The 27,137-nt window shown below is 47.3% G+C and overlaps 1 protein-coding gene across 2 annotated transcripts; it reads right to left on the bottom strand.

Moving 5' to 3' along the window:
• Window positions 1-4,096: 4,096 nt before the first annotated feature.
• AK2 (adenylate kinase 2) lies at window positions 4,097-27,137 on the bottom strand. Of its 2 annotated transcripts, XM_068967314.1 has the most exons (7): window positions 26,984-27,135; window positions 16,017-16,142; window positions 13,633-13,743; window positions 13,409-13,503; window positions 8,560-8,632; window positions 7,186-7,381; window positions 4,097-4,942 (listed from the first exon to the last, which is right to left on the bottom strand). In XM_068967314.1, exons 1-7 carry the CDS (start codon window positions 27,080-27,082, stop codon window positions 4,938-4,940), a joined length of 705 nt encoding a protein of 234 aa, XP_068823415.1. In that variant the 5' UTR covers window positions 27,083-27,135; the 3' UTR covers window positions 4,097-4,937. The 2 variants fall into 2 exon arrangements, with proteins under 2 accessions (XP_068823415.1, XP_068823414.1); XM_068967313.1 differs by lacking the exon at window positions 4,097-4,942 and having other exon boundaries at window positions 7,160-7,381; window positions 26,984-27,137.

Raw genomic sequence — 27,137 nt, 5'->3', positions numbered from 1 at the left:
AATCCCTTGACATTACTCTTGAGCTGAAAACCTTCTCTTCCCTATGCTTGGTTTCAAGCATATTTCTAACCAGTTGCAGATTTCCCAAGAATTCTAGAGGCTCACTAGGTAAAAGCTGCCAGTAAATGCCAGTGGCCTCCGTACCTCCCCTTGGGCCATGACCCCTGCCTGGAATGCCCATCCTCCCTCCACGGACCCACCCCGACCCACCTCCTCCATGAAGCTACCCACTTCTCTGCAGTCTGACTTCCTGCACCACATAATTAGCACTTTTTCCACATCCCATTTCTTTTCCAAAACAGACTCAAGGCAGTTTACAACACACATTAGGGCACAGAGCACTAAAATTACAAAAGCAGAGTTTGGGTGAGGTGGAGTAAGAATCTCATTAAGAAACCGTGGCAGGGGAAAGCAAAGCAAGTGAACATTAGGGGAGCTTTTGCACAGCGGGCAAAAAGGAAACAGTAGAAAATGAAGCATTCCTTTATCTAACTGAAGAGTGCAGACCAGCTAAATAGGAAGCAAAAGGATCTCCTAGCTCCAAGCTTAGAGAGGTTTGCCCCCAGTCTTTATCTAAGGGACCCCATACAGAGTAATCATTTGCTATGCAGCAATGTTACCCTCAAAGTGCAGATCTATTTAGCCTGAGTTACCAGCATAGGGTGGGGGGCCTAAGTCTTGTCTTGCCCTTGCTCTCTAACACCTGTCTTTCTCCTCCCTTCTGCTCTCTGCTTGGGGGCACCTCATCCAGACTGGGTTCCTGGAAGGGGCCTTCTGTGAGGGCAGCTCACCATTGTAGTGCCCTGGATGACTCCAAACACAGAGCCGCCACATTCCCAAGACATCAGCAGGGCAATGCTCCCTCTGGGGTGTGGGAGCCATGAGACGTGTGAAGCTGCAGCCAGAGAGGAAAGACTGCGAGGCAGAGCCTCCTGTTGCCACCCTTCCCAGAAGCAGGGGTTATTCCAAGAGCTTTGCAAATCCAACACATTGGCGCCTTCGTGCCCATAACAAGGAAGCAAGAAAGAAAAAAAACACAGAAAACAAGTTTACCCTGAGGTGGCACTCCTGACCCAGGCCCTTCACCGGGACAGAGCAAACCTATTCAGGTTTCTTCTCTGTTCATCCAGGCTTCTCTGTATCACGGGTGCCTTCAGAATCTGTCTTCCAGAAAAATGTCAAAGCAATTGGCACAATGGTGTTGCATGGAGTCACAGACCAGGCTTAGCCATTCATAGGTATATGAGCCTCAAAGTGCATACATATAAGATGAGACAATGATAGTACTTACTTCCACATGGTTATTGAGAAGAATAAATGAGATAATATATGCAGAACCTACCAAACAGTAAGCATGAAATATGTTAATCTATTATTAATTATGTATATATAAAAATGCAGAATTCTACATACAATTTCAGGCATCCATAGACTTCTAGATCTTCAGGTTAAGAATTCTTACAAATTAAATGTCCATCAATAGATGACCAAATAAAGAGGGTATGGTACCCATACATAATGGAATACGACTCAGACATGAAAAGAATGAAATAATGCCATTTGCAGCAACATGGATGCAACTAGATTATCATACTAAGTAAAGCAGGAAAGAGAAAGACAAACACCTTATGATATTATTTACATGTGGAATCTAAAACATGGCACAAATGAAGCTATCTACAAAACAGAAACAGACACACACAGAGATCAGACTTGTGGTTGCCAAGATGGGGAGAGGGAGGGGGAGGTAAGGACTGGGAGTTTGGGATTAGCAGATGTAAACTAGTATATATAGGATGTATAAACAAGGTGTTACTCGATAGTACAGGGAATTATCCAATCTCCTGGGATAAACCATAACAGAAAAGAATATTAAAAAGAGAATGTGTATATATATATGTGTGTGTGTGTATATATATATAAACAGCCATTTTGTAAGTCAACTACACTTCAACTTAAAAAAAGAAAAAACTAGAACCTTTAGCCTAGCCTGGCTCCTGACTCAGGAAGATGAAGCTCTTGCCCACACCCACATTTTCACTGAGCTCTGTCAGCACACACTGAGCACCTGCTGCGTGCCCACACAGTCTTGGTCACCAGTGTCGTCAGCACATCTGAGGGGTGGGGCTCATTCCCATGCAACGGCTAAGGTGCAATGATTTGCTGGTGGTGGAGGAGCTGCTGCTGAAACCTGTCATTTCTGACTCATGTAGCTTCTTCCTGAGAGAAGGCTGGTTAGACTTCCAGAGGACCAAGCCTGCTCTTCACCCCGCTCTGTCCTATCTGCGACATTTCGTGCACACGAGATCCTAAGCACATACCTTGAGTCCTCAGACTGTCAATGATTTCCCCCAAACTGGCTCTGGCGGTGTGGGGCGTCCACGAAAAAGAACCCATCTGGAAGGGCCCTTTCTGCTGCAGCGGCAGCACATCACTGGATCACTTCAGCTGCAAGGAGTCAGACTGTGTGAGGCCTGACTCTGCTTACGGTGCCCTCAGGGATGTGACCACTGCTGAGGCCTGGTCTCCTTACCTGTGACAGAAGACAGCACTGACCACCTAGGGTGCTTTGCAGGGGCTGGGGAGAGGTCAAGCAAGGTCGTGGGTGTGGGGCTGCTGCACAGCATCTGACGCATCAGTCCTCCAGAAACGGTGGCGACTCTTACCTCATCCAGTCTCGGTTTCCAGGGAGGAGGCCAAGCCCAAAGGAGCGAGCAAGAGCTCACCTGGTCTTCCTCCAGTTTATCCTTTCCACCCATACCACGCATCCTCCCAGGCTGCTCTGACAAAGATTTCCCTGTTTGTTGCATGATGATCAAGGAATGGAAGAAAATTTTCATGGGCATTTAAATACTTTGGGGAATGAAAAGATCAGGGCAAATAAATCACCTGAGAATGACCCTGCAGAGGTGGGGGACGTGGCAGAGCAGGAGAGGGAGGAGTGGGAAAAGGGAGCAGGAGTTCGTACGCCAGAAACAGGCCTGCCTCTCTCCAGAGCAAGAACGCCTGCCTGGAGCAGGATGGTGCTTCCAGCTCAGCTCCATCTGCTTTCAGCAACAGCAGTCACTCCTCAGAAACCCCAGTGCAAAGGCAGCCCATTCAAAGAGCGTGAGAGCTTCAGTATGGACAAATGATTTAAGCTCCTTTTTGCAGGGGAAGAGATGGATTTACAAAGAAGCAACCAAGAGTATTAAAGAGGCAGCTGAAAAGGCAGCCAAAAATCTGTCTTAGGGATTAGAAGCACTGGCTTTCTAGGTTGCAGACAACTGTTTGCTGAACGATCATCCATCCTGGCAGGAAACAGGTTGTTCTTCTATGTATCCTCAGATTCAGCTAGCATTTATCCAGTGTCTATTGTGTGCCAGGTACCAAGTAGAAACCTTCTCCTTATAAACTTCATTTACTGCCAAATGAGTCTGAGAAGGTAGCTTCACCAGCCTCTTATTAAAAAATACTGATCAACTTTTGGCTGCGCTGGGTCTTTGCTGCTGCCTGTAGGCTTTCTTCAGTTGGGAGAGCACAGGCTCCTCTAGTTGTGTCGTGCTGGCTTCTCTTGTCGTGGAGCACAGGTTCTAGGGCACGTGGCCTTCAGTAGTGGCTGCATGTGGGCTCAACAGTTGCACCTTGCAGGCTTCAGAGCATAGGCTCAGTAGCTGTGGTACATGGGTCCAGGTGCCCCGCAGCATGTGGGATCTTCCCAGACCTGGGATCGAACCAGTGTCCCCTGCACTGGCAGGTAAGAGTCTTAACCACTGGACCAGCACTAGTCTCTTTTTCACACAAGGAAACAGGAGCAGAGTAAATGACTGGCTGGGATTTGTTGTACATCCCTGAACCCAAAGCACAGCACTGTCTCCACTGGCCCAAGATGCCTTGTCCTTGGGCTCAAGAAAACCCCACAGATGAGCTGAAGGCCAAGAGGGAGCAGACTCTTCTTATGAGCACACACTTGGATCTTCCTGCTTTCTCATGACTTCTAAGGACCCAGAGAAAGGGCTTCCAAGTTAGATCCAGAATTCAGCGTCACTTTACTAGCCTGCATCTCCTTAAAAAACGCCACAACAGGGGATACAAACTTTTAACACACTTTATTTAGGGGCCAAACAAGGCAGCATTTGGACAGTTAAGAAAGGCACCTCATTGAAAATAATACATCACAGTGTTGTAGAGTGATCCCAGTCATAGGATTTGAGGATGGAAAGGACAGTCTTTGGATAATGTTGCTTAGGACACTTGCTCATTCATTAAGAGTCCTTTCACACGATGTGGATGGAGGAAGGCAAGAGTGCAGGACTGTGATGTACGCTGGGTGGCTGCCGAGGGCTCACCCGTGAGGGCAGGTGAGCTGGTAAATCAGTGGTGAGTATGAAGGGAGGGACACCAGCCCGCCCCATGACTCCAGTAAGCCGGATTTGTTGAGATGCTGCCCCCAGGAACACACTCCATGTCTCTTTCATGTGTGGAGATGACGTTCCGATTTCATGGTATGGGTGACCAGGATTAGTAATCAACTCCTGCCCTGTTTCAAGCTATGGGACAGACAGGACAACAGTGTGATTTCCTGCATTCCTGGGCTGGCATGAGGTTCTGATAAAAGCTGAGGTCTCAGGACACTGAGACCTGTCCAGTTGCCACCAGTCCAAAACAAATGAAAACATGATTCCTTAGAAATAGTACTGCATCTCTGTTTCTATTTATACCCTCCAATCAAGTGTTTTAAAAAATTAATTTTTCCCTTTGCTTATACTTTTAAGAGTCCTATTTCATGTAAAAGAAATTGCTTCACGGCAACACACCTCCTCTCCCCTTCTTGGGCCCTCACCACTCCTCCCTCCCCATCCTTACCCTGACTGCCCCTCCCTCTGCCCAGCACCTAAGAGCAGGGATCATGCCGTGGGGTGATGAGTAGTGGTGCAGTCTCGCCTGGCCTTCTGTTACTAGGCTGAAATAAAGAGGAGACAAGAGAAAACAAAATGGGTTTTAAAAAACCAAGTAACCATCAGAGAAGGTTGGCATGCACACCCCAGCAACCAAATGCATTAAACACGACATTTCTCTGCCAGGTGAAAGCTCTCATGCCTGCTGAGGTTAAGGCTCTGGAATTAAGCAAAGCAAAAATTGAATTCTACCCACCCCCAAAAGGACATCTGCACCGACGACCTTCCCTTTCCCATTGGCAGCCCAAATATCACATGTATGTGTGTGCACGTGTGAATGCACACGGACGGATGACAAATATTTGAGCACGGATCATGCACGCTCTATCAACAATCATTCAAGGACCTCAACTTTGAGGCCAAGTGCCTGCAACTGTCCCCATTCAAAGGGGAGTCAACGCTAAGATTCATGAGGCCACTTCACCCAGAGAAGAAACCCAGATCCCTGTAGACACAGCAGACAGTTTTGGTTTCACTCCCTTTCCTTGTCCATTCTCAGAAATCATGTGCTTCCCAGAAACATCCCATGCCAGGCTGGGTTTCCGTTAAGAATGGGTGGAGTTAGTCTCCAGCCAGGGAAACAAGGCAGAGCAGAGCCAGCAGACACTCACTTGAAGCAGACAGAGGACACAGGTGGCCACGTACCGCAGCCAGTTTCCAGGCAGACAGAGGACAAGCCCTCTGGCAGTCCCAGACAGCAGGAGCGCTCAGGTCAGGTGGGGGCTGGGCACTTCCGCGGCCACTGCACTGAGTCGGCAGAGTACCCTGGGCAGGTGGCATTATTTACTGGACCTGTCATTGACTTTTTAATGGTTTTTCCAGAGCCTGCTGTTTTTGTGGTCCCTCATAGCAGTCTATTAATTCCTCTGTTTGCCAAAGATCAAACCAGAGACCAAAAGGCACAGTGTGGACCTCAGGAGATGCCGAAGAGGCGGGAGCTGAGGTTAGGAAGAAAAGCTGGTTACAGCCATAGGTGATCTTATTTTGGGGGTGGTCCTTTCTTGCGGAGACTGTGGCCACCACCATCATGACATAAGGGGTGAAGGACTAGATATAGAAGGGAGAGGGTTGAGTTCAAAAGGGATATATCTGATTTCATATCCAGTAGATACTGGGCTTAAATGAATTCTAATCAACATGATCCCCAAATGATCCTCAAATCACCATTTTGTTCACACTTGGAAACAGAGCAAACATTAAAAATAAAAGACAAATCTATCTTGCTGTCTTTGGGGAAGTGGACTGGCTGCTCTCAGATGCCCAGCCTGGATGTTCAGAAGATAGTCTGAATTCAAGAGGACCTTTCACCTGGTTTAATTCTTTGGCATCAATTTAGTATTCAACACAGGTGCTGAATGATTCCTACTTTACAGAACCATGGTGTAGATCACAAAAATAATTCAACTTGGCCAGGCTCTGTCTATGGTGATACCCTCTCCCAGTGATTTCTGCAATCTATAAATAAAGTAAGTACCTTTTCATTCCTGTTTAGGGGAAAAAAAATAAATGATCCCTTTTCACACAGACTCATTGACTTTTCATTATGGGTGAGAAAACAAGTGGAATTTCTGGCCAACAGTCTGCCATCAGGAACTGTAGCCCTGCCTGACTGCATGTGACCTAGGACTTCTAATTAGCTGCTGGAGATGGAAAAATACCCAGGAACTTCTCTGCCTGGTGGATACCTGAGTTAATTTATTTTGGTCGAAAATAAAGTGAAATGAAGTGAAGTTGCTCAGTCGTGTCTGACTCTTTGCAACCCCATGGACTGTAGCCTACCAGGCTCCTCTGTCCATGGGATTTTCCAGGCAATAGTCCTGGAGTGGATTGCCATTTCCTTCTCTAGGGGATCTTCCCAACCCAGGAATTGAACCCAGGTCTCCTGCATTGTAGACAGATGCTTTACCATCTGAGCCACCAGGGAAGTCGAAAATAAAGAATACGGCTAAAGAAGTAAACAGTCTCGCCTACAACTTAAGAAGTACAAGAGTGTACACATACTGACACACGTGTGTGCATGTGCACACACACATACACACACACACAGATGAGATGAGACTTGCACACACACCAAAGGTACATGAAGCAAGTGCTTTTTTAATCAATACATCAAATGATATTCTTGCTGGCCTGAGGAAGCTTCCCTCTGCCTACTCTGCCATTCCCACCCACTCGTTCAACAGGGAAAGGAAGAAGAAAGAAATTCTTTTTCGGACCCAACATTAAATAAACATAACCAAGTCTTTACATGTGGCTTTGGAGAATGCTGCTAGGATGCTTGCAAACACGACGTCAGGGGTCTGGGATGCATCGATGGCAGAGTGGATCCCTCGTTTACTGTAGTACTCCACCAGTGGGGTGGTTTGAGTGTGGTAGGCCTTCAGGCGGATTTTCAAGGCCTTCTCATTATCATCTGATCGGCGAATCAAGGGTTCCCCAGTGATCTGAGAACAACAAGAGGGCAATGAAAGGCTGGGACTTGGCAAGGCCTCCTAATCCAAGGCCAGATGCAGATCTGAGATGCTGTCTGATCCCAAAGTCCATCACAGGGAAAGACAGACAATCTAGACCTCCTTCAATAGAAAACTATGGAGACCTTCACTATTCCCAGCAAATTGGTCCCAGGAGCAGACCACCTGGTCCAGAGAAATCGGGGAGCCTGAAACAGCAACCGTGAGAACAGGGCTGAGGGAGGTGATGGGCAAAGTCTTTATCTCATAGCTGGTGCTCAGGCTCTTTAGCTTCCAGGACAAACACTTCAAGGGTCAGAAACAAGAAAGAGAGTCCCCTGAGACCAGGAGAATACATCAAAATCAGAGCTGCAGTACCAATTACGATCTTAACTGCCTCAGTTTTTTTACCAGGCCATCAACGTTCTAAAAGGGGCAAGTGCGGGGGGGCGGGGGACGCTGAGTGATAGCATTGCAACTCTGAAATGTGACAAAGTTGGCATATGGCTTTGAAACCTGTATGACCTGATGGACTTGTCTCATTTGACAAAGGTTCAGTCCAGGAAATTCGTTCTGTTGTGGCCTGCAAGTTATAAAACAGATGAAATGAACTATTTATGGCAAATGTTACCACAACTATGTATGAGACCCTCCCTTTTACATCTGCAAAAAACTGAAGACTGTCATAGGGACTTGGCAGTGTTAACCTGGCCAGGCTCTTCTGGAATCTGCAGGGCACAGTAGAGTTATTAGAGAAAGAGGATATTCTTCTGAAGCGGGGCTGGTCAACAAACCTCTCTTCAGTCCTGTCCTCCCAACCCTGGCTTTAATTCGGGCTTCCAAGCAGCCTTCTCCTCCTGATTAGTTCACCATTGAGGTTCCCATGATGCCAGGAAGGGGCTGCTCTGGACAAAATAGGTACAAACTGGGCACCATCAAGTAGCTGGCATTGGTGGCTACCTCAAGGTCAAACAATAAATCACCTGGAGGGACACTTTAAAGATGAGCCACAGTCCATGTGATTTACGTAACAGTGATACTTCTCATAGTTTAATGATGGTGGTAGGAATAGAGGGAAAATGGGAAGAACAAAAGGAAGAAAAAAAGAAGAAAAAGTGAAGTAAGAAAGAAGAGGGAAAGAAAAGGACACTTCCCGTCCTGAATTTACATACATCATCTTTCATGGATTCCTTTGGGGGGTTGAACTCCTCGTGGTAGGAGCGGCCACTCGGGGGGTGAATCAGTCTGCAAGACAGCAAATGAACATCAATTAGGCTGCTGGAACTCCAGGGGTCTCCAAGACCACAGGCACAGACAGAGAAGCTGGATGCAACAACTTTAATCCAGCAGAGAAACCAGTTACAGGCATCCCTTGCTTAGGAAAATAACTGGGCTTAGACCAGAGTGAGTATCTTTTCTCTTCTGACCCAACATTAAAATAAGTGGCTGGCTGGCTGGAAGCTAGCATGACAGCCTGTGGGCTGTGTGTACCATAGGTTTCACACAGCCACCCATGTATTCACCTGTTCATTCAACAAGTGCTGACTAACTGCCTAGTCCAGTTCAGGTCTTGAGCTGAATCCAGGGGCTACAGAGAAGTGAGTCAAGATCCCTGGTCAAAAATAGTGCTTAACATAGAGAGGGAGACAAATGTGGAAATAAGTAACTACAGTAGATGTGGTAATCCTTTAACAGAGACTTGGACAACGTGCCATGGGGGACAGAGGACAGAGAGACTACCCTTATTTTCTAACCTACTTTAGGTAAAAAACAAGAAAGGAGCAATAGGAAAAAACACGTGCTATGGACGCAGATGCCACCAGACAATGCCGCACACCTCTGTGACCAGACACAGACAGCCCAGCCATCAGAGGGCAATACTCAAGGTGTCAAGAAAACTGACACCTAAGTCACAGAACAAAGAGCTCAAGAAGAAGCTTTTATCTGGCACAGGATATGTAGCTGGCAGCTGCATCTCTGCCATGTCCCCTTAAGCAATAAGCCCATGCCCCTGACTGGCAGTGGCCACATCACAGGAGCCCCGAAACCTAAGAAGGGAAGGACACAGGCCAAATGCTGCTCCGCGGCTGGGGCCCTCTCGAGTTCCTGTGGTCTCCCAATTCTATGCCAACCAAGATCTGCTTATTTAAACGACGGCTGAAAAAAAAAAACAACAAAAAAACAAAAAACGACGGCTGCTCTCCTCATGAAGTCTGTTAGACCAGAGCTTCCCAACATTTTCTACCTCTTGGCAGGCACAGAAAGTACTCAGCGTGCTTGCTCTGGTGGCAGAGGGGGTCAGTATTTCAGCACATCAGTTGGGAAAGTTTGAGTCAGACTTCTGAAGCTACATACATTTGCAAAATGCGGCACTGTGTTTTCATGACAGCATACTTTTGGAGGGCCAAGTGGTCCATTTATAGAATAAGGTGGTCGGGCGACAAGTGACTGCAATCACACAGCCCAAGGCTGAGCCTTTCTTTGAGTTGCTGGAGGGGTTCCTCTGGTGCATTCACTGGAAATGACGCCCAGTGGAAGACCCAGAGAGAAGAGCAGGAGCTGGGGCTCGACTACAGCTTTCTCTTTGGGAAGGGCTGGGGCATGAGATGGGGACCATGTTTCTTTTTTTCTGGCTGAACCTCGCAGAATGTGGGATCTTAGTTCCTCAACCAGGGTCTGAACCCATGCCCCCAAGCATGAAGTCTTAACCACTGGACCACCAGGGAAGTCCCTGGACCATGTTTCATCACCTTCTGCATAGCACAGGGCATACAGCAGCCAGGCTGCAACAAACACAACTCTCTCCTCTCCACGTCTCTACATCAGCTCTCGCTCACTCTCAGATTCCCCCAGCCCTCCAGTTACGTATAAACATACTGCTCCTTCTCCACCCCCAAATATCATTTTAAGAAGAATGCAAGACTCATTTCCTAGAAGGGAAAAGAAACCAATCTCCAAGTTCTTAAAATGGGACTGGTCTCAAGGACCAAAGTACCAAAACAGCTCTTAGGGCCACGGAGCCTGGCCTGGAGGTGAAGATGTGGGGGGACCAGGCTGGGATGCTACAGTCACTGCTGCCTTGGCAGTGATACTTCAGACACCTGTGTTCTCATCCACAGAATGGCAATGGCACAAGACGTAAGAAACCAACGAAACCAGAGAGCCAACACTGAACAGGTTAAAACAAAACCCACCAGCCACACTTATGGCAAGGAATAAAATAATCACCCATAAAATTATTAGAAGTGAGGCCTGAGCCAATTCAATCTTATCGTGTCAGATAAGATCCGTATTAAACTGGTTAGTTCCTGACTCTCTTTCTGGCAACCATCAGCACAGTGGACGATAAGGCAGAAAGCAGCTTTTGGTGCCTGTTCTGCCACTGACATACATACAAATGGACTTGGAAAAGCACTTTCACACAGTCTGACCTGTTCTGTTTCCTCCTCTGTGAGGAAAGCACTCACTTCCAAACCAAGAGACTGAGCCTTCCCTCTGTCGCCATCTACAATTGTGTAGTTTGTTCTCAGAATCTCTCGGGTCCCCACCAGCCAACTTTAGCCTCGTCACTCCACAGGTGGATCACACGAGGCTCCTTGGTAGGGTCCCTGTCTGTTTCTTCTTTCTCTCAATTGAGCCTGTATTCCAGGACCAAGCCAATATTCTTAGAGTGCTGTGTTGGCCACAGCACCTAGTGGCTTAAGAACATCCCATGACTCCTGACTCAGGCAGGTTTACCCTCTCTGCTCCTTGGCAGACCTTGCACCTTCCCAACCTCTCTCATTCTACCATCCAGCCTCCCAGGCCATTTCTCCAGCTCTGGACATTCTTGCCTCTACTTCCTTCTGGGAAAGCCTCAAGAAAATCCTCTCTATCCAGGAAGGTCAAGTCTCACTTTATGCCTCTCTCCTAGCCAACCTTCCCTCTCTGCCCACGGGCTCTCTTACTGGACCCCTACTGCACTAAACAGCCCAGGTTTCATGTAGGGTTTGTGGACACTCTGAGGTCACAGATGGGCACTGGTATATCCTCTCTTGGTCCCTTGCTCCCAGAGCTGTGCTGTGCACAAAGCAGGCACTTAGGAAGCTGGGCCAGTCAGATCAAAGGTCCCTTGTGTCATCTAGTTCTGTTAACATTTACTTTGCAATGTCTGGGACCCCAGCCCTGGTGATGTCCCTTCCTATCAACCCTACTGCTTCTTGGACTGTATCAACTTTGCCTACTCTGTGCCAGTGCAAAGAAACAAAAAATTTGCACTGAAGGAGCCTATGCAATAGCTGGAAATATGAAACCTGGACATTTGAAAAGGAAATTAATACAAGGTGCATTCCCCTGTATCTAGCACCGCCTTCCAGAACACCTCTAACACTTATTCTGCTGCCTCTCTCCTTAAAGACACGAACTGCAGGCACATGGGGGAAAATGCTCAACCTCATTAGGAAATCAAAGTAGTACATTTATAATAAAAAAAAATCATGTCCCCCTTAATTACATAACTTACATGTACTACAATGGTCAGAGCATCAGTTTGACAGTAGACAACTAGTAGAAACACAAATATACAACAACTAGGGAATAATGAAGTAAATGATGGTTCAGCTACTGTGAAACATGCAGCAATGAAAAATAATGGTCACAGGAGTATGGTTCAAGATGGAAAGCTGACCACTTTCCTGAGATTCCATTAAAGTGACTAAAGGGGGACTTCCCTGGCGGTCTAGTGGTTAAGACTTTGCCTTCCAATGCAGGGGCATGGTTTCCATTCCTGGCTGGGGAGCTAGAATTCCACATACCTTGTGGCCAAAAATCAAAACATAAAACAGAAACAATATTGTAACAAATTCAATAAAAGACTTTAAAAATGGTCCACATTAAAAAAAAAACAGCTTTAAAAATAACGTGTACTATAGGTACGGCTGCTACTGCTGCTAAGTTGTTTCAGTCGTGTCCGACTCTGTGCAACCCCATAGATGGCAGCCCACCAGGCTCCTCCATCCCTGGGATTCTCCAGGCAAGAACACTGGAGTGGGTTGCCATTTCCTTCTCCAGCGCATGAAAGTGAAAAGTGAAAGTGAAGTCACTGAGTCATGTCCAACTCTCAGCGACCCCATGGACTGCAGCCTATCAGGCTCCGCCGCCCATGGGATTTTCCAGGCAAGAGTACTGGAGTGGGGTGCCATTGCCTTCTTCGATTGGTACAGTAATGGACAAATAGATGAATTTTTTAAAAAATAAATAAAATGACTAAGGGATCAAAATAAGCTATGGTCTATAATAAAGATAAGAATGGGAGGGTCTATTAGTAGTTGGAAGCTTTCCACATATCTCTGGAAGGCAGCACAAACCAGGTGTAGAGTGACGGTGGAAGGGTTAAGTAAACTGTAGCCTAGAGCAATGGCACTCTAAGCGCCACTCTTCAGAAGCAGAAGCGCTTCTGTGTTCAATGTTAACTCCCATAGAGAGATCAGCACTTTAAAACAAAACACACAAATAAATCAGTGTTTTTTGCTAAGCTGGCTGTACCGTAAACAAAATTTTCTTCAATTTCTAAACTCTGTGAAGATGGTCCTGCTATTTTTATAACAAATAAAAAGCCTACAGCAAGGTATGGCAACTCCAGCTGAAATAAAACTTAAAAAGCACTCTCCACACATGTAAGGAATTTAGTATTTCTTAAGCACCCATGTGAGCAAGGTTCTGAACTATGTACAACACGCTATCTATCATGCACAACGGTTCCTTGAAGCAGGTACTATTATCCCCATGCAACATAAGGATACAGCCTTAGAGAGGTTAAGAAACTTGCCTAGGGTCAGAGTTAAAAGGTGACAGGACTGAGCTGCTGCTGGACTTCGGATCCCTTGCTCTTCTTTCCACATCCCCATCCCATGTCACCAAATAAGATCAATCCATGTGGAAACGGCACTAAGCTTCGTGGCTGGGATTAGGCCAGAGCAGTTCCCGTGGTCTGCCAAAGCTCTGAGGAAGCATGAAGAGAAGGGACCTTCAGGGGACAAATACCTTCCTGTGATTCTCCGGATGAGCAGAGAGTCTGGGATGCTGAATTCAATCACAGAATCAAGCTTCTCTTTCCTCTTCTTCATGAGGTCATCAAGCTGTAGAAAGAGTATGTGGCCCACCTAAGCTACTAGAGCTGGGTAAGACCCACTTCCCTCAAAGGAATAAAGAGATAAAGGGCCAGGATTTGCTTTCCTGCCTTGGTGATACAAAACCAAGTCACTCACCATTTCTGCCTGCCTCACGGTCCGAGGGAAGCCATCTAGAAGAAAACCATTTTTGCATGGAGGGGTCTCCAAATTCTTTTCAATGAGCTCCACGACCATTTCATCACTCACCTGGAAGTTAAGAACAAAACAGCTGTTGGGGTTATATCCATTAACGAGGTGGCAATGGCCCAGCTCCAGGGTTACAAGTCTGTGTCTGTATAGCCTGATTACTAAACAGGTTCTTGATCCCAAAGAAGCAAAAATCAGAGCAACTATGGAGTAGCTCCCTTTGGAAGATTCAGTTTCATGATTATTTCTGTGGTTGCCACACACACATTCTCTTCCCTTGAGACTCTCCTGTGTCCCCGTAATCTGGGAGAGGAAAGAGGATTCCAGGGCCTGTCACCCCACCTGGAGATCTCCAAGTCTTAGGTCCCGAAGGCCTCTCTGGCTATTAGTCAGAGTCCTAACCATCACATAACAGCTTCTCAGCAATTAGCTGTCCTCTAGACACAAGAAAGTGAGGGTACACGGCTGAGAGACTACCTGAGGAAGGCTCCAGGAGAGAATGAGGGTTGACCAAAAGGTCAAAAGGCCAACTTAACCTGTTTCACAATTTTGATTAGGCTAACAGTAAAGGGACCCAGGTCACCTTGGACAGGAAGCAACAGAGTTTACTGACCTGACAAGACTGGGTCAGAACCAAGGAGCCAGCCCAACACCCTCTGAGCCTCTCTGAAAACCCTAGAGAGGATCCTCTTTGGCTTTCAAAAACTAGTTTTCCTCCTGGGTTATCACTGGAAGAAAAGCTCCCCGCCAGTGTTAAAGTGAAGGCTGCCCACTGTGGTAGGTAATGCTCTTATCTCCCGGGACCAGCTGTGAACTTGGGGACAAAGTATAAGCTCTAAAACTAAGTGAAGGCTGGAGATAAGTAATCTCATTGCCACATCCCATTTTGTTCTCAGTACAGGATCTTCTATCAAGGTGCAAAGTCCAAAATACCCAGCTCTCAGGAGTGACTGACAGCCTCACTCACATGAAGGGCAAGCTAGAAGTAAAGGGGCAGTGGGCGCGTTGGCAGAGCTACGCCAGCTCCAGAATCTCAAAGCCTGACAGGAGGTAACTCAGCCCAGCACCTGCCCTAACCAACATACTAAGATATGTAAAGACCAGAGGCCCAAGCACAAAATGATTCTTCCCAAAACCAAATCCCAGAAAAACTCAGTTACGATTAAGCTCTGGCACTCGGGTGGTGCTAGTGGTAAAGAATCCACCTGCCAAGGCAGGAGACGTAAGAGATGGGGGTTTGATCCTGGGGCTGGGAAGATTCCCTGGAGGAGGGGATGGCAATTGACTCCAGTATTCTTGCCTGGAGAACTCCATGGACAGAGGAGTCTGGCAGGCTACAGTCCATATGGTCACACAGAGTCAGATACTGCTGAAGCAACTTAGCACACACACTAACCAAAAACAATCTAGTGGATAACAAATTGTACTTCTCCTATCAGATCAACGGGACTAAAAACAAGAGAAAATGCTATTATATTCTCCAAATAAGAAGGATACTTTTGTTAACTGCCAAGCAACCCCTCTGTTAAGAGACACAGAAGAGAGTCACAAAACTAAGGAAAAGCACCCTGTGCCTTCTTGAGTCCTCTCTTGAAGGACACTTGAATTCTGGTCTAGGGATGTCAGTTTGTTTCTGACCCTAAAAACTAGGGGTATATTACAAAATACGCCAGCACAAAGGAACTTCAAGAATACTGTGAATAAAATCAGTGCCATAAATTCAGAATGAACCAAGTAGACTTGCTAATGTAAAAGTTCATATCATCTTCGTTTGTTGCAACTCCCCACAGCACAGGGCTGTCCGACAGAACTTTCTACAGTGATTAAAATGTTCTGTTTCGGGTCTTCCCTGGTGGCTCAGTGATCTGCCTGACCATGTAGAAGACAGGTTCGATCCCTGAGCCGGGAGGATCCCACATGCTACGGGGCAACTAAGCCCACGTGCCCCAACTACTGAGCCTGTGCCCTAGAGCCCGGGAGCCACAACTACTGAGCCCATGTGCCCCAAGTACTGTGGAGCTCAGGCTCAATAACAAGGGAAGCCACCGCAATGAGAAGCCTGAGGGTCGCAACTAGAGAGTAGCTCCCACTCGCCGCAACTAGAGAAAAGCCTGTGCAGCAAGCACCCCCTAAAGTAAATAAATAAACTTATAAACATTAAAAAGTTCTATATCTGTGCTGGATAGCAAAAACCTGAAATGTGGCAAGTGAAACTGAGAAAGTTAAATTTTAAATTAAAACGAATTTCAGTAGCTACATGTGGCTGGTGGTCACCCTGGCAGGGCAGGCCTGGACTGAGGAAGATCAGCGTTCACTGGTCCCACCGAACCCACCAGCTTCCCAGCGTCCATAGTCGCCTTCAGCTTCTTTCCCAGATCTGAGCCGGAAGCCACCATGGCCCTCAGCATGTCTCCGGTAGCCAAATGGCAGACACAGAAGTTTTCAGCCAATTTGGGTGCCTGTGGAGGGCAGGACAAAACACAGGATTCGGTTAACAGTGCAGGCCTTGGAGTTTGACTGCCTGGTGTGAATCTGACTCTGTCACTTACTGGCTGTGTGCACAAATGCCAATTTCCTTACCTGTAACAGGGATAAAACTACCTTACATTATATTCTAACCTATGATTATAGGGTTGCAGTAAGAATTACATGAGATAATACATGGAAGGCACTGGCAACAGTGCGCCTAGCACAGGAAATTGTCATAAATATCAGCTATTATCACTGCTTTCACTAGACACACTAGTGACACACATCCTCAGCTTCCCCATTATGAACGGGAATTGAAACAGACAGTTGCTCTGAAGTTTAAAAGAGTCCACGTATATAAAGCACTTGGCACAATGCCTGGCATGTAATGTGTTCAGTGAATATTTGCCAAAGGAATGGATGTGTGGATGTCAAGTACTGCGGTCACCAGTGCGGGAGGCAGCTGGAGCCAGATGCAGAAGTCGCCCCCGGGCAGACTCGGTCTTCCCCTTCCCTGTCACTAGGTAGCTGCATTACCTGGGCCAAATCACTTAACCTCTCAAGAGGCGCAGTTTTCTAATCTGTTTAAAATGAAAGCACAAAGGCTCCATCTCGCAAGGTAGCAGCGAGCATCAGATGAGCTATGAGGACCACCTGACAAGCAGCGGGCCTTCCCAAGCGGTGCTGTGGTAAAGAACGCGCCTGCCAGCGCAAGAGACACGAGATGTGAGTTTGATCCCTGGGTCGGGAAGATCCCCTGGAAGAGGAAATGGCAGCCCACTCCAGAATTTTTGCCTGGAGAATCCCACAGGCAGAGGACCCTGGCAGACTACATTCCATAGGATCGTGGGGTCAGACATGACTGAAGCGACTCAGAACAGCACAGTATCTGGCAAAGTGAGCTCCTGGTAGTGTTAGTAGGCAGGATAGCCTTTTGGTTAGGAGCATGGGCCGAAGAGTCAAACTGCCTGGGTTTCAGACACCAGGTCCACCAAGACTGGGTATGTGACTTGAGAAAAACTGTATCACTTCTGTAAATTTTAAATTTCCTCTAGGTAAAATGGAGATGGTACTATCATCTCCCGTATCACTGGATTGATGAGATTATGAAGAATCACTGTAAGTGCTCAGGAAGCATTAACTGTTACTGTGACCCCTGCCTAAATTCCATGTTCACTCATACGCCTCTTCTAAGAACCTTGCTGGGAGCCAGTGAAACAGATGAATAGGAGACACAGACTCTCCCCTATGAGCTCACAGTGCAGTAGACTACATAACTGGATGAATACCAAAAGAGGAAGAGACCCCGGACAGTCGCACATTGGTTTTGCAGAGGCAAAAAAGAACATAGAATTCAAAAGGAATAGAATCAGTTCAAAAGCCTAACACTTACCTTTCTGGTTCAACTGTTTCAGAAAATAAGTAGGGTGGGGACCTTGTTCAAACCAGTTTGTTGGGAGTTTTCTTATATGCACATGATAAAAGCTAAATAGACAGGGTTCAGTGCAACAAGTGCTCATTTGTGAGTCACGGACTGATTCAGCTCAAGCAAAGAACTGACTTCTGAGCAAAACAGAATCCAGGAGAGATGTTAAAAACAGCACTTTAGAAAAGCAATGAAGGTCAGGCCCCTCTGGCAATGGAAAGTCTCCGGTCCTTTGGCCTGGCACAGCGGCCACAAAACCAGAAGGCTGTGCTCTTCTGGCGATCTTTCTTCTTGGTTGTTGAAATTAACTTGGGTGGAAAATTTGGAGGTCACGCCTTTTCCAAGGGAGAGACTAACCAAAACACCAGCGAAGCGCTGTTAGCACAGAACCTAACCATCCTATTTTTATCACCCCAAACCATAGGACACTTTTGTGCTGTTTCAGGTGACTCTGGACTCTGCAGCTCTGTGAAACAACACTCTCAGAGGGAAAGGGTGGCATGGAGGAAGGCTAACTCCTTCATTTTTTGCTGGCTGCACAGGAATCATTGTGGTGGGCTGCAAAGAGCGTGAACTGAGGAGTCAGACTGATATGCATATGAACCTGGCGGCCCCCAAAAGCTGTATGACCTTTGGCTAGTTACTTAATTTCTTAGAATCTGTTTCCTCACCAGTTAAATGGGGGACAATGTCTACTTCACAGGGCTGTTGTTAGGATAAAATGAAATAAAGTACCCAAAACATCAGATACACTGTGTGTGCGCACGCGCACGTGCGCTCACTCAGTTGTATCTGACTCTATGTGTGTGTGTGTGTGTGTGTGCTCACTCAGTTGTGTCTGACTCTATGCGACCCCCAGGTGGATTCTTTACCAATGCGCCACCTGGGAAGCCCCACACTGTAGGCATTCAGTAACTAGAAGACCTCCTTCATGGTTTTTATTTTTCACACTATTCTTTCATTGCAAACTATAGAAGAAGCCTGATGAAATGGCTGTATTATATTCCCCTGACTTAACGCTTATGAGTGAATTCGAGTGAGTGAATTCGCTCAGTCGTGTCCGACTCTTTGTGACCCCATGGACTGTAGACTACCAGGCTCCTCCATCCACGGGATTTTCCAGGCAAGAATACTGGAGTGCGTTGCCATTTCCTTCTCCAGATCTTCCCGACCCAGGGACTGAACCCAGGTCTCCCGCATTGTAGGCAGACGCTTTACCATCTGAGCCACCAGGAAGTCCTTATACTTTAAAGCAATGCTTTTTCTACTCCAAACCACCTAAGGGTGCTGCTAAAATACAGGTTCTAATTCAGTAGGGTGGAGCCTGGGCATCTGATTTTAAACGTGCCTCAGGACTGGCTACGCTGCTGACCCCTGGGCCATATTCTGCTGTGGCTGAGGCCCTGAGCCACATGTCTTACTAGCCACAGGCCACTGTCAAGCCCAAGGACCCCACCTGTGTGAGAAACCTGTGGTTCGGGAAGGTGTGGGTCAGAAAGGCTCAAACTGTTAGGATGGGAGGTAGCGTGGTGGGACTAGCGCTCTCCAACTTCAGTGTGTTATCACAATCATCTAGGGCACATGCTAAAAATACAAAGCCAGGCCCATCTTTAAAGTGTATTATTGAGCGACCTTCAGACATGTTATGGGGGTTTGGTAAGATTATATATCCATAAAAGAATTCAGCACAGTGCCCAACATTTAGGGAAATAAAGGGAAACTGATAGTCAAGATTTGATTTAATCAAGATCGCTTGTCTTCTTGGGGGCTTCCCAGGTGGCTCAGTGGTAAAGAATCTATCTGCTAATACAGGAGATGTAAGAGACATGGGTTTGATCCCTGGGTTGGGGAGATCCTATGGAGGAGGAAATGGCAACCCCTCCAGTACTCCTGCCTGGAAAACTGCATGGACGAGGAGTCTGGTGGGCTTCACTCCATGGTGCTGCAGAGTCGGCCTGAGTGACTGAGCACACACACTTGTTTTCTCACCTCAAAATCATCGTCTGTGCAGTCTTTCCCACTCTCACCTCCAGTGCTTCTGCCCACACAGCTGCAATCATCTAAAATACTGTTGGACGCGCTACCCACCCCGCAACACACACACGTTCAGAAGCCTCAACGTTCCCCCAGGGCAACACGGGAGAAGTTCTAATAGCTTAGTAGCGTGCTCCATGCCCTCCCTAACCAACTTCCTTTACCTCCCAAGCTACTCAAATTTGCCTCCATAAGCCCCCTACCTGGATGCCCTGCACCACTGCTCACAGCTGCTCTATGTTTGATTTCCAAATACATAAGCCTCTCCATGGACCTCAGCTCAAGCTCCTCTCTATGCAGGAATACCCTCTCCCTTCCTCTTACTGGTCCAAGTTCTAACCTCTCCCTTCTAGAGTCAACTTCTGAGAATCTCTTCCCCACCAAAAACCTCCCTGACTATCCTTTCTTCCTCTGAGAAGGAATCATCAGCTAACTCGGTGTTTGCAAGATGCCAAGCAATTTTTCCATGCATTGTTTACAGTATGTATAATACATAACTGGAGAAGGAAATGGCAATCCACCCCAGTATTCTTGCCTGGGAAATCCCATGGACAGAGGAACCTGGCGGGCTACTGTCCATGGGGTTGCAAAGAGTTAGACATGACTTAGCAACTAAACCACATAACAAATACAGGAGGTAGTAACTATTTTTATCTGCATTTTACAAATGAAATTCAGAGGCTAAGTTGCCCCAAATCGCAAAGTTAGTAACAGCAGATCTGGTAACTGGTCTCAAGACTGTCAAGCCCTAGCTCTTATCGATGACCCTAAATAGCCTTCTTTACCCTGCAGCTCTAGCAAAGAACTTACCTAACAAAACCATCCCCCCCAAAGCCTTAGTGGCTGTCCTTGGGGAAGGTGTGTATGTGTGTGTGTGTGTGTGGAATAGAGTACAAGAAGCCTTCACAGTGCTGGCAATGTTGTTTCTTGATATGGGTACAAGCTACACAAATGTGTTCACATGTAAAAATTCATCAAACCGCCCTCTTAAGATGTCTGCACCTTTCTCTACGTGTATTATACTTAAAGTCATTTAAAAGCACAGAAACCTGTGTTTGAATTTCAGCTGTGCCTTTTAACTGACCATGTAACCTCATGTAATCACTATCCTCAGGTTAGTGATTCTTTGAGACTATTTCTTCATCTATAAGTTGGGTGTATCAGTGGGTAGGTAGGAGAAAGAATGGAACATTCTTCACTGGGAGGGTAGGAGGAACAGAAGATTCTCAACAAATCATAAGTGAAAGTGGCTCAGTCGTGTCCGACTCTTTGCGACCCCATGGACTACACAGTCCATGGAATTCTCCAGGACAGAATACTGGAGTGGGTATCTTCTCTAGGGTATCTTCCCAACCCAGGGATTGAACCCAGGTCTTTCGCATTACAGGCAGATTCTTTACCAGCTGAGCCACAAAGGAAGCCCAAGAATACTGGAGTGGGTCACCTATCCCTTCTCCAGCAGATCTTCCCGAACCCAGGAATTGAACTGGGGTCTCCTGCACTGCAGGCAGATTCTTTACCAACCGAGCTATCAGGGAAGCCCTCAACAAATCATAGCCCGTGTTCTAACCCTGAACTATCCGAGCAGTTGTCAGTCACTCATCAATACTTCCGCTGTGGTACTCTGCACTAGTAAGTACTGTTTGCATGTACGTTCGTTTCTGCTCCTACACTTAGACTGCAAGCAACAGGATGGTAATGCTGTTCAAGAAATCAGTCACCAGTTCAAATCCTATCCTTGCTACTTTACCTATGTCCTAGGGCAAGATACAGACTGGGCCTCAGTTTATCAGTAAAGACACAAAGATAACAACAGGACCTTCCTCCAAGGGCTGAAAGATTAAATCAGACGACATTAAATCTGGATTAAAAGGATTAAATCTCTGGCTGGGGGGGGGGGAGGAATACGGGGAGTCTGTCACAGAACCCAGAGAAGGGTGACCTGGTGGCTCAGAGGTTAAAGCGTTTGCCTGCAAGGCGGGAGACCCAGGTTCAATCCCTGGGTCGGGAAGATCCCCTGGAGAAGGAAATGGCAACCCACTCTAGTATTCTTGCCTGGAAAATCCCATGGACGGAGGAGTCTGGTAGGTTACGGTCCACGGGGTCGCAAAGAGTCAGACACGACTGAGCGACTTCACTCACTCACTCACTCACACCCTCTTGAGGGCTACCCTGCAGCTCTAGCAAGGAACTTACCTAAGAAAACATGTACAGCGTAGGAGACAAATCTAACCCAGGGCAGCAGAAAGAGCAGGAGCTCCAGAGTCATTCAGATGCAAGAGCAGCCAATTACCTGCCCTGTAACCTAGAGAGCAAGCTCTTTGGGCTTTAGTGTCTCTAGCTGTAAAAGGGGGAATAGGAACATGGGTCTCACTGAGCTTGCTTCTGCACTGTGTTAGCGCACAGACATAACTGACAAAGCCTGATCTGCAAGACGCCAGCTGACAGCCTACACATGCTGGCCATGAAGAACTGGTGTCAGCTGGACACATGGAAGAAACTATGGAGGGGTTGGCAGAGGAAAACAGGAAACACACTGTGGTTTTGGCTGCACCCTAGGAACATCCAACCCCAAAAGGGAGACAAGGAAATAAGGTTATTTAAACAAAATAACAAACCCACGTGGTCCAGATATTTTAGACATTATTATGGAGAAAGCAATGGCAACCCACTCCAGTACTCTTGCCTGGGAAATCCCATGGACAAAAGAGCCTGGTGGGCTGCAGTCCATGGGGTCTCAAAGAGTCGGACACAACTGAGTGACTTCACTTTCACTTTTCACTTTCACGCATTGGAGAATGGCAACCCACTTCAGTGTTCTAGCCTGGAGGATCCCAGGGACGGGGGAGCCTGGTGGGCTGGCGTCGATGGGGTCGCACAGAGTTGGACACGACTGAAGCGACAGCAGCAGCAGCAGCAGCATACTTGCAAAAGCAAGCAGTTTAAAAATGTTTAACTATTTTAGTTAAAACTAACTTTTAAAAGGAGACAATTATTTCAGTCATGTCAACATTAAATACCTAAGACACTGAGTTTATACAAGTGTAAAAGGAAGCACCAGTGGGAAGAAAAAAATTACTGAGTAGGTACTAGGCACTAACCCAAGGTACCAGACAACCTGTAAATTGAAACAGACCTGAAGGACTTCCCTGGTGGTCCAGCAGCTAAGACTCCAAGCTCCCTATGCAGGGGGCACGGTGTTCAACCCTCAGTCAGGGAATGAGATCCCACGTGCTGCAACTAAAGATCGAAGATGCTAAGGGTGGCCACTAAGATCCAGTGCAGTCAAATAAATATAGAAACACTTAAAAAAAAATACTAATAAAAAAATGAGACTTGAAATGCAAATGAATAGAAGCATAAACATTTACTCCTACTATTTATTTTTTATGGAATATTATGTTTTTCTACAAAAAGAATCTTTTAGAGATACACACTGAGATATTTACAAATGAAATGTTATAATATCTGGGAGCTTCTTTAAAATCATTTGTGAAGGGAGACCAGATGGGGAAAGAATGGCCACCAGCTGATGGTAGCTGGGCCTGGATGTGTACCTGGAGGCTCATTACACCATCCTGTCGTCTTTTGTGTATTCAAACTCTTCATAACTAAAAGCTGAGGTGTGTCTGCAGGCTACAAGCTGCTGCAGGCTGCCACTCAGCAACCTCTGATTTATGAATAGTTTTAATCCTTAAAACTACAACTGCCAGTATCCCTGTGGTTCCCAATACCTTAAGAAAGGTGTACAGAGGTTAAGCAACTTGTGTAAATTTTACCCTTTCAAGTCCCAGCTAAAATCACATCTCCCTGACTTCCGTAAGGCCTTCTCTGACCAACTCTCATCATATATACACCCTTATAAGTCAGCTCATAAGTAGAATTTCCCTCAAAACTTCCTGAGTATATCACCCTTTATACTGAGATACAACTGAGTTGGGGGTTGAGGGAATGTATTACCAATTAAGATGAGTCAACAATTAGTGAACACCTACTATGCACCAGGTTGTCATCTAGGTGTGCTTTACACACACATAATTTTCCAGTATCCTTGTTAACTTTTGGTCTAGAGGGACAAGGACCTTCTCCGTCATTTACTGCTCTGTCTCCAATGTCTGGTGCTCAAGAAATGCTGACCGCATAAGCATTATCCCCATTTTTCAGCTGACAGCAGTGAGGCCTAGAAGTTACAAGTTTGTTAAACTGTCAAGCCCTTGCCTCAGCACTGAGATTGGCTGTCCATTTCACAACCACTGAAATTATTAACTTCAATATGAACTAAGAAAAAAAAAAAAGTCAATGCACTTGAGTTACCTTGTTTACCTTGGTCACTCACAGCAGAAGTCCATAGAGTTTGGGATTAAACACACCTAGCCACAGGTTACCTAATAACTGAGGGTGGCAGCAACAGGAAAGAGGAACCTTCAGTATGAAAGGACAAGTGGATTAGGTAACTGTGAGCCTCAAGGGCAAATCGGCTCTGGCTACAGAGAGAAAAGGGAAAGTGGTCTTTCTTGACTGAGTGCATGCGTGCTCAGTCATGTTCAACTCTGCAATTCCATGGACTGCAGCCCACCAGGTCCTCTGTCCATGGGGTTTTTCAGGCAATAATGGAGTGGGTTGCCATTTCCTTCTCCACGGGAATATCCCCACCCAGGGATCACTAGCAGGCAGATTCTCTACCAATGAACCATTTCAGAAGCCCTTCTTGACCTAGTGAAAGTGAAAGTGAAGTCGCTCAGTCGTGTCCAACTCTTTGCGACCCGTGGACTGTAGCCCACCAAGCTCCTCCATCCATGGGATTCTCCAGGCAAGAATACTGGAGTGGGTTGCCATTTCCTTCTCCAGGGGTTCTTCCTGACCCAGGGATCGAACCCAGGTCTCCCACATTGCAGGCAGACGCTTTAACCTCTGCACCACCAGGGAAGCCCTTAAATACAAGAATACAGTCTCTCAGAAAACCTCCTATAGAGACACAGAACTTCAGATCCAAGTACTAACATCAAAGATTTCAAGGGAGGAAAGGAAGCCAGGTTGAAAGAAGAAGGGGGAGGAGGTGGGGGGGGGGCGGGAAGGGGTGGCCTTACAGATGTCTCCTGCCACCTACAGATACCCAGGCGTTGTGGGACTTTTCCCTGGGCCTCCAGAGAATGGAGGACTGGAACTCGGCACTACCAGAAATCAGACCAGACCAGAACCAGAATTCGAGTTCTCTGCCAAGAGGAGCTGATCAGTCTCCAATCCTCAGCTCAGGCTGAGGTCTCTTGACCTAGTAGCCAGAGCCGAAAAGCAAAGTGAATGAACTGAATCCTTCCAGACTCCCCTTCTCTGCATCATCCGTATCTAGTAATCTCATCAAGTGCCAAGTAATGTGCTGGGTGTCACAAGAGTTCCAAGAAAAAGTAAGACAAATTGTCTGCCCAGACTTTGTAATCTTTGCAAGGACTAGGAATAGAAGAGGGGGCACAGAGCAGCATCCAGACTCCCATTTACTTAGGAGCTCAGATTTTCAGGAATTCTCTCTTTAGACCCTAACAACCAGCAAAATCCTGAGGTCTGGGAGGGGCGGGGGCAATTCCAGGAGGATAATAACCCAATCTCAGAGCAGTTCTCCTGGGTTTCCTTACTCTACTGCTCTCCACCCGGGTGCCTTTCCCAATAAAATCTCTTGCTTTGTCGGCACATGTGTCTCCTCGGACAATTCATTTCCAAGTGTTAGACAAAAGCCCAGTTTCGGGCCCTGGAAGGGGTCTGCCTTCCTGCAACAAATGGCGACTCTGGTGGGATTCTTCTTCGCTGAGACTGAAATCCTGACCACTCGGGGTACTCAGGGGCCAACTTGCCTGCCAATGGACCAGACCCAGCAGCCGCAACTGGGACCATTTTGTCCCTGGTCTCCTCCTGATGCAGACAACTGGCCAGAGTGCCCCGACCGGTAAGGAACAAGAGACTTCATTGACGTCTCTCCCCTTCCCTCTCCTTAACCCTTCCTATCCTTCCCTGTTCTTCTAGTCCCCCGGTCCTGGACGCAGGAATCTGGTCGAAAGGCCCTCAGCCTGAGCTGAGGATTGGAGACTGATCAGCTCCTCTTGGCAGAGAACTCGAATTCTGGTTCTGGTCTGGTCTGGTTTCTGGCAGTGCCGAGTTCCAGTCCTCCCTTCTCTGGAGGCCCAGGGAAAAGTCCCATAACGCCTGGGTATCTGTAGGTGGCAGGAGACATCTGTAAGGCCACCCCTTTCACACCCCTCTCCCACCCCTCCCCCTTCTACTTTCAACCTGGCTTCCTTTCCTCCCTTGAAATCTTTGATGTTAGTACTTGGATCTGAAGTTCTGTGTCTCTATAGGAGGTTTTCTGAGAGACTGTATTCTTGTATTTAAAGGCTTCCCTGGTGGAGCTGAGGTTAAAGCGTCTGCCTGCAATGTGGGAGACCTGGGTTCGATCCCTGGGTCGAGAAGATCCCCTGGAAAAGGAAATGGCAACCCACTCCAGTATTCTTGCCTGGAGAATCCCATGGAGAGAGAGGCTTGGTGGGCTACAGTCCACTGGTCGCAAAGAGTCGGACACAACTGAGTGACTTCACTTTTGGGCTTCCAAATCCTGAGATCATAAATCTCATCCCTGATCTATGGGCCCATTATGTCCCAGGTGCCGAGAGGCCTCACAATCAGCAGAAGGTGACCTCTCTCCAATCACACAGAGCCTTGAGGTTCAAGGCTCCTAGAGGTTCAAGGCTCCTTGAGGTCAATTTTACTAACTTGGGAAAGTCATCTGACCTCTCCAGGCCTGTTTTCTTACCTGTACATTGAGGTACCCTCTCCCATTCACCTAATTTGGCTCAGACAGGTCATACCTCACTTCTCTGAGCAGCTCTCCTTATCAGAGTAGTACAGCTCGCGCTTTCCCGCACGTCCGGGAGATGCTCCTCCGCCTTCAGACATTAGTCAATACCAGAAACGTACCCCTACCGTAAGTGCCGGGAACGTAACCCTCGAACATAATCCACTGTCAAATCGCACTCAATCTAGGCTCCTTGTTTTCAACTCGGGTTCCGATCTACATGCCTCAGTCCAGGGCTCACCCTTACCCTTCAAATCTTCTCAGCTTCTAAACCCTGAAGGAATCTACTCAGTCCTTTGATCCCCTAACACAGCACCTCAGGCCTGGGGCACTCAAGAACTCTAACTCAGACTCCCTCGACCTCCAACTTGGACCCTCCCCAAAACACCTACCAGAACCCCAAACCCCAGCCAGGGAACCCCCACGTCCAGGCCTCAGCCCGCGCGGCCTGAGTCTGGGGCGAACCGGACCTTCGGCCACCCTGACCTTGAAGTTTCACGGGCTCCACCGAAAAGCCCGGCTCAGCAGCTCACCTGGGTACCCTTGCCGGCTCCGGGCGGCCCTAGGAGCACGGCCCGGATGCCTTTAGGAGACTCTGGGACCGGTTCGGCCGCAGGCACGTTGGGAGCCATGGCTGCCAAAACCTCTCACTGCTCAACCCGCCCGCACACCTCTCAGGTCCAGCGC

Source organism: Capricornis sumatraensis, chromosome 3, assembly GCF_032405125.1.
Source record: "Capricornis sumatraensis isolate serow.1 chromosome 3, serow.2, whole genome shotgun sequence".
In the NCBI taxonomy this organism is placed as follows: domain Eukaryota; kingdom Metazoa; phylum Chordata; class Mammalia; order Artiodactyla; family Bovidae; genus Capricornis; species Capricornis sumatraensis.
The sequence above is the reverse complement of the archived record's forward strand: the minus strand, read 5'-3'. Positions and strand labels throughout refer to the sequence as shown.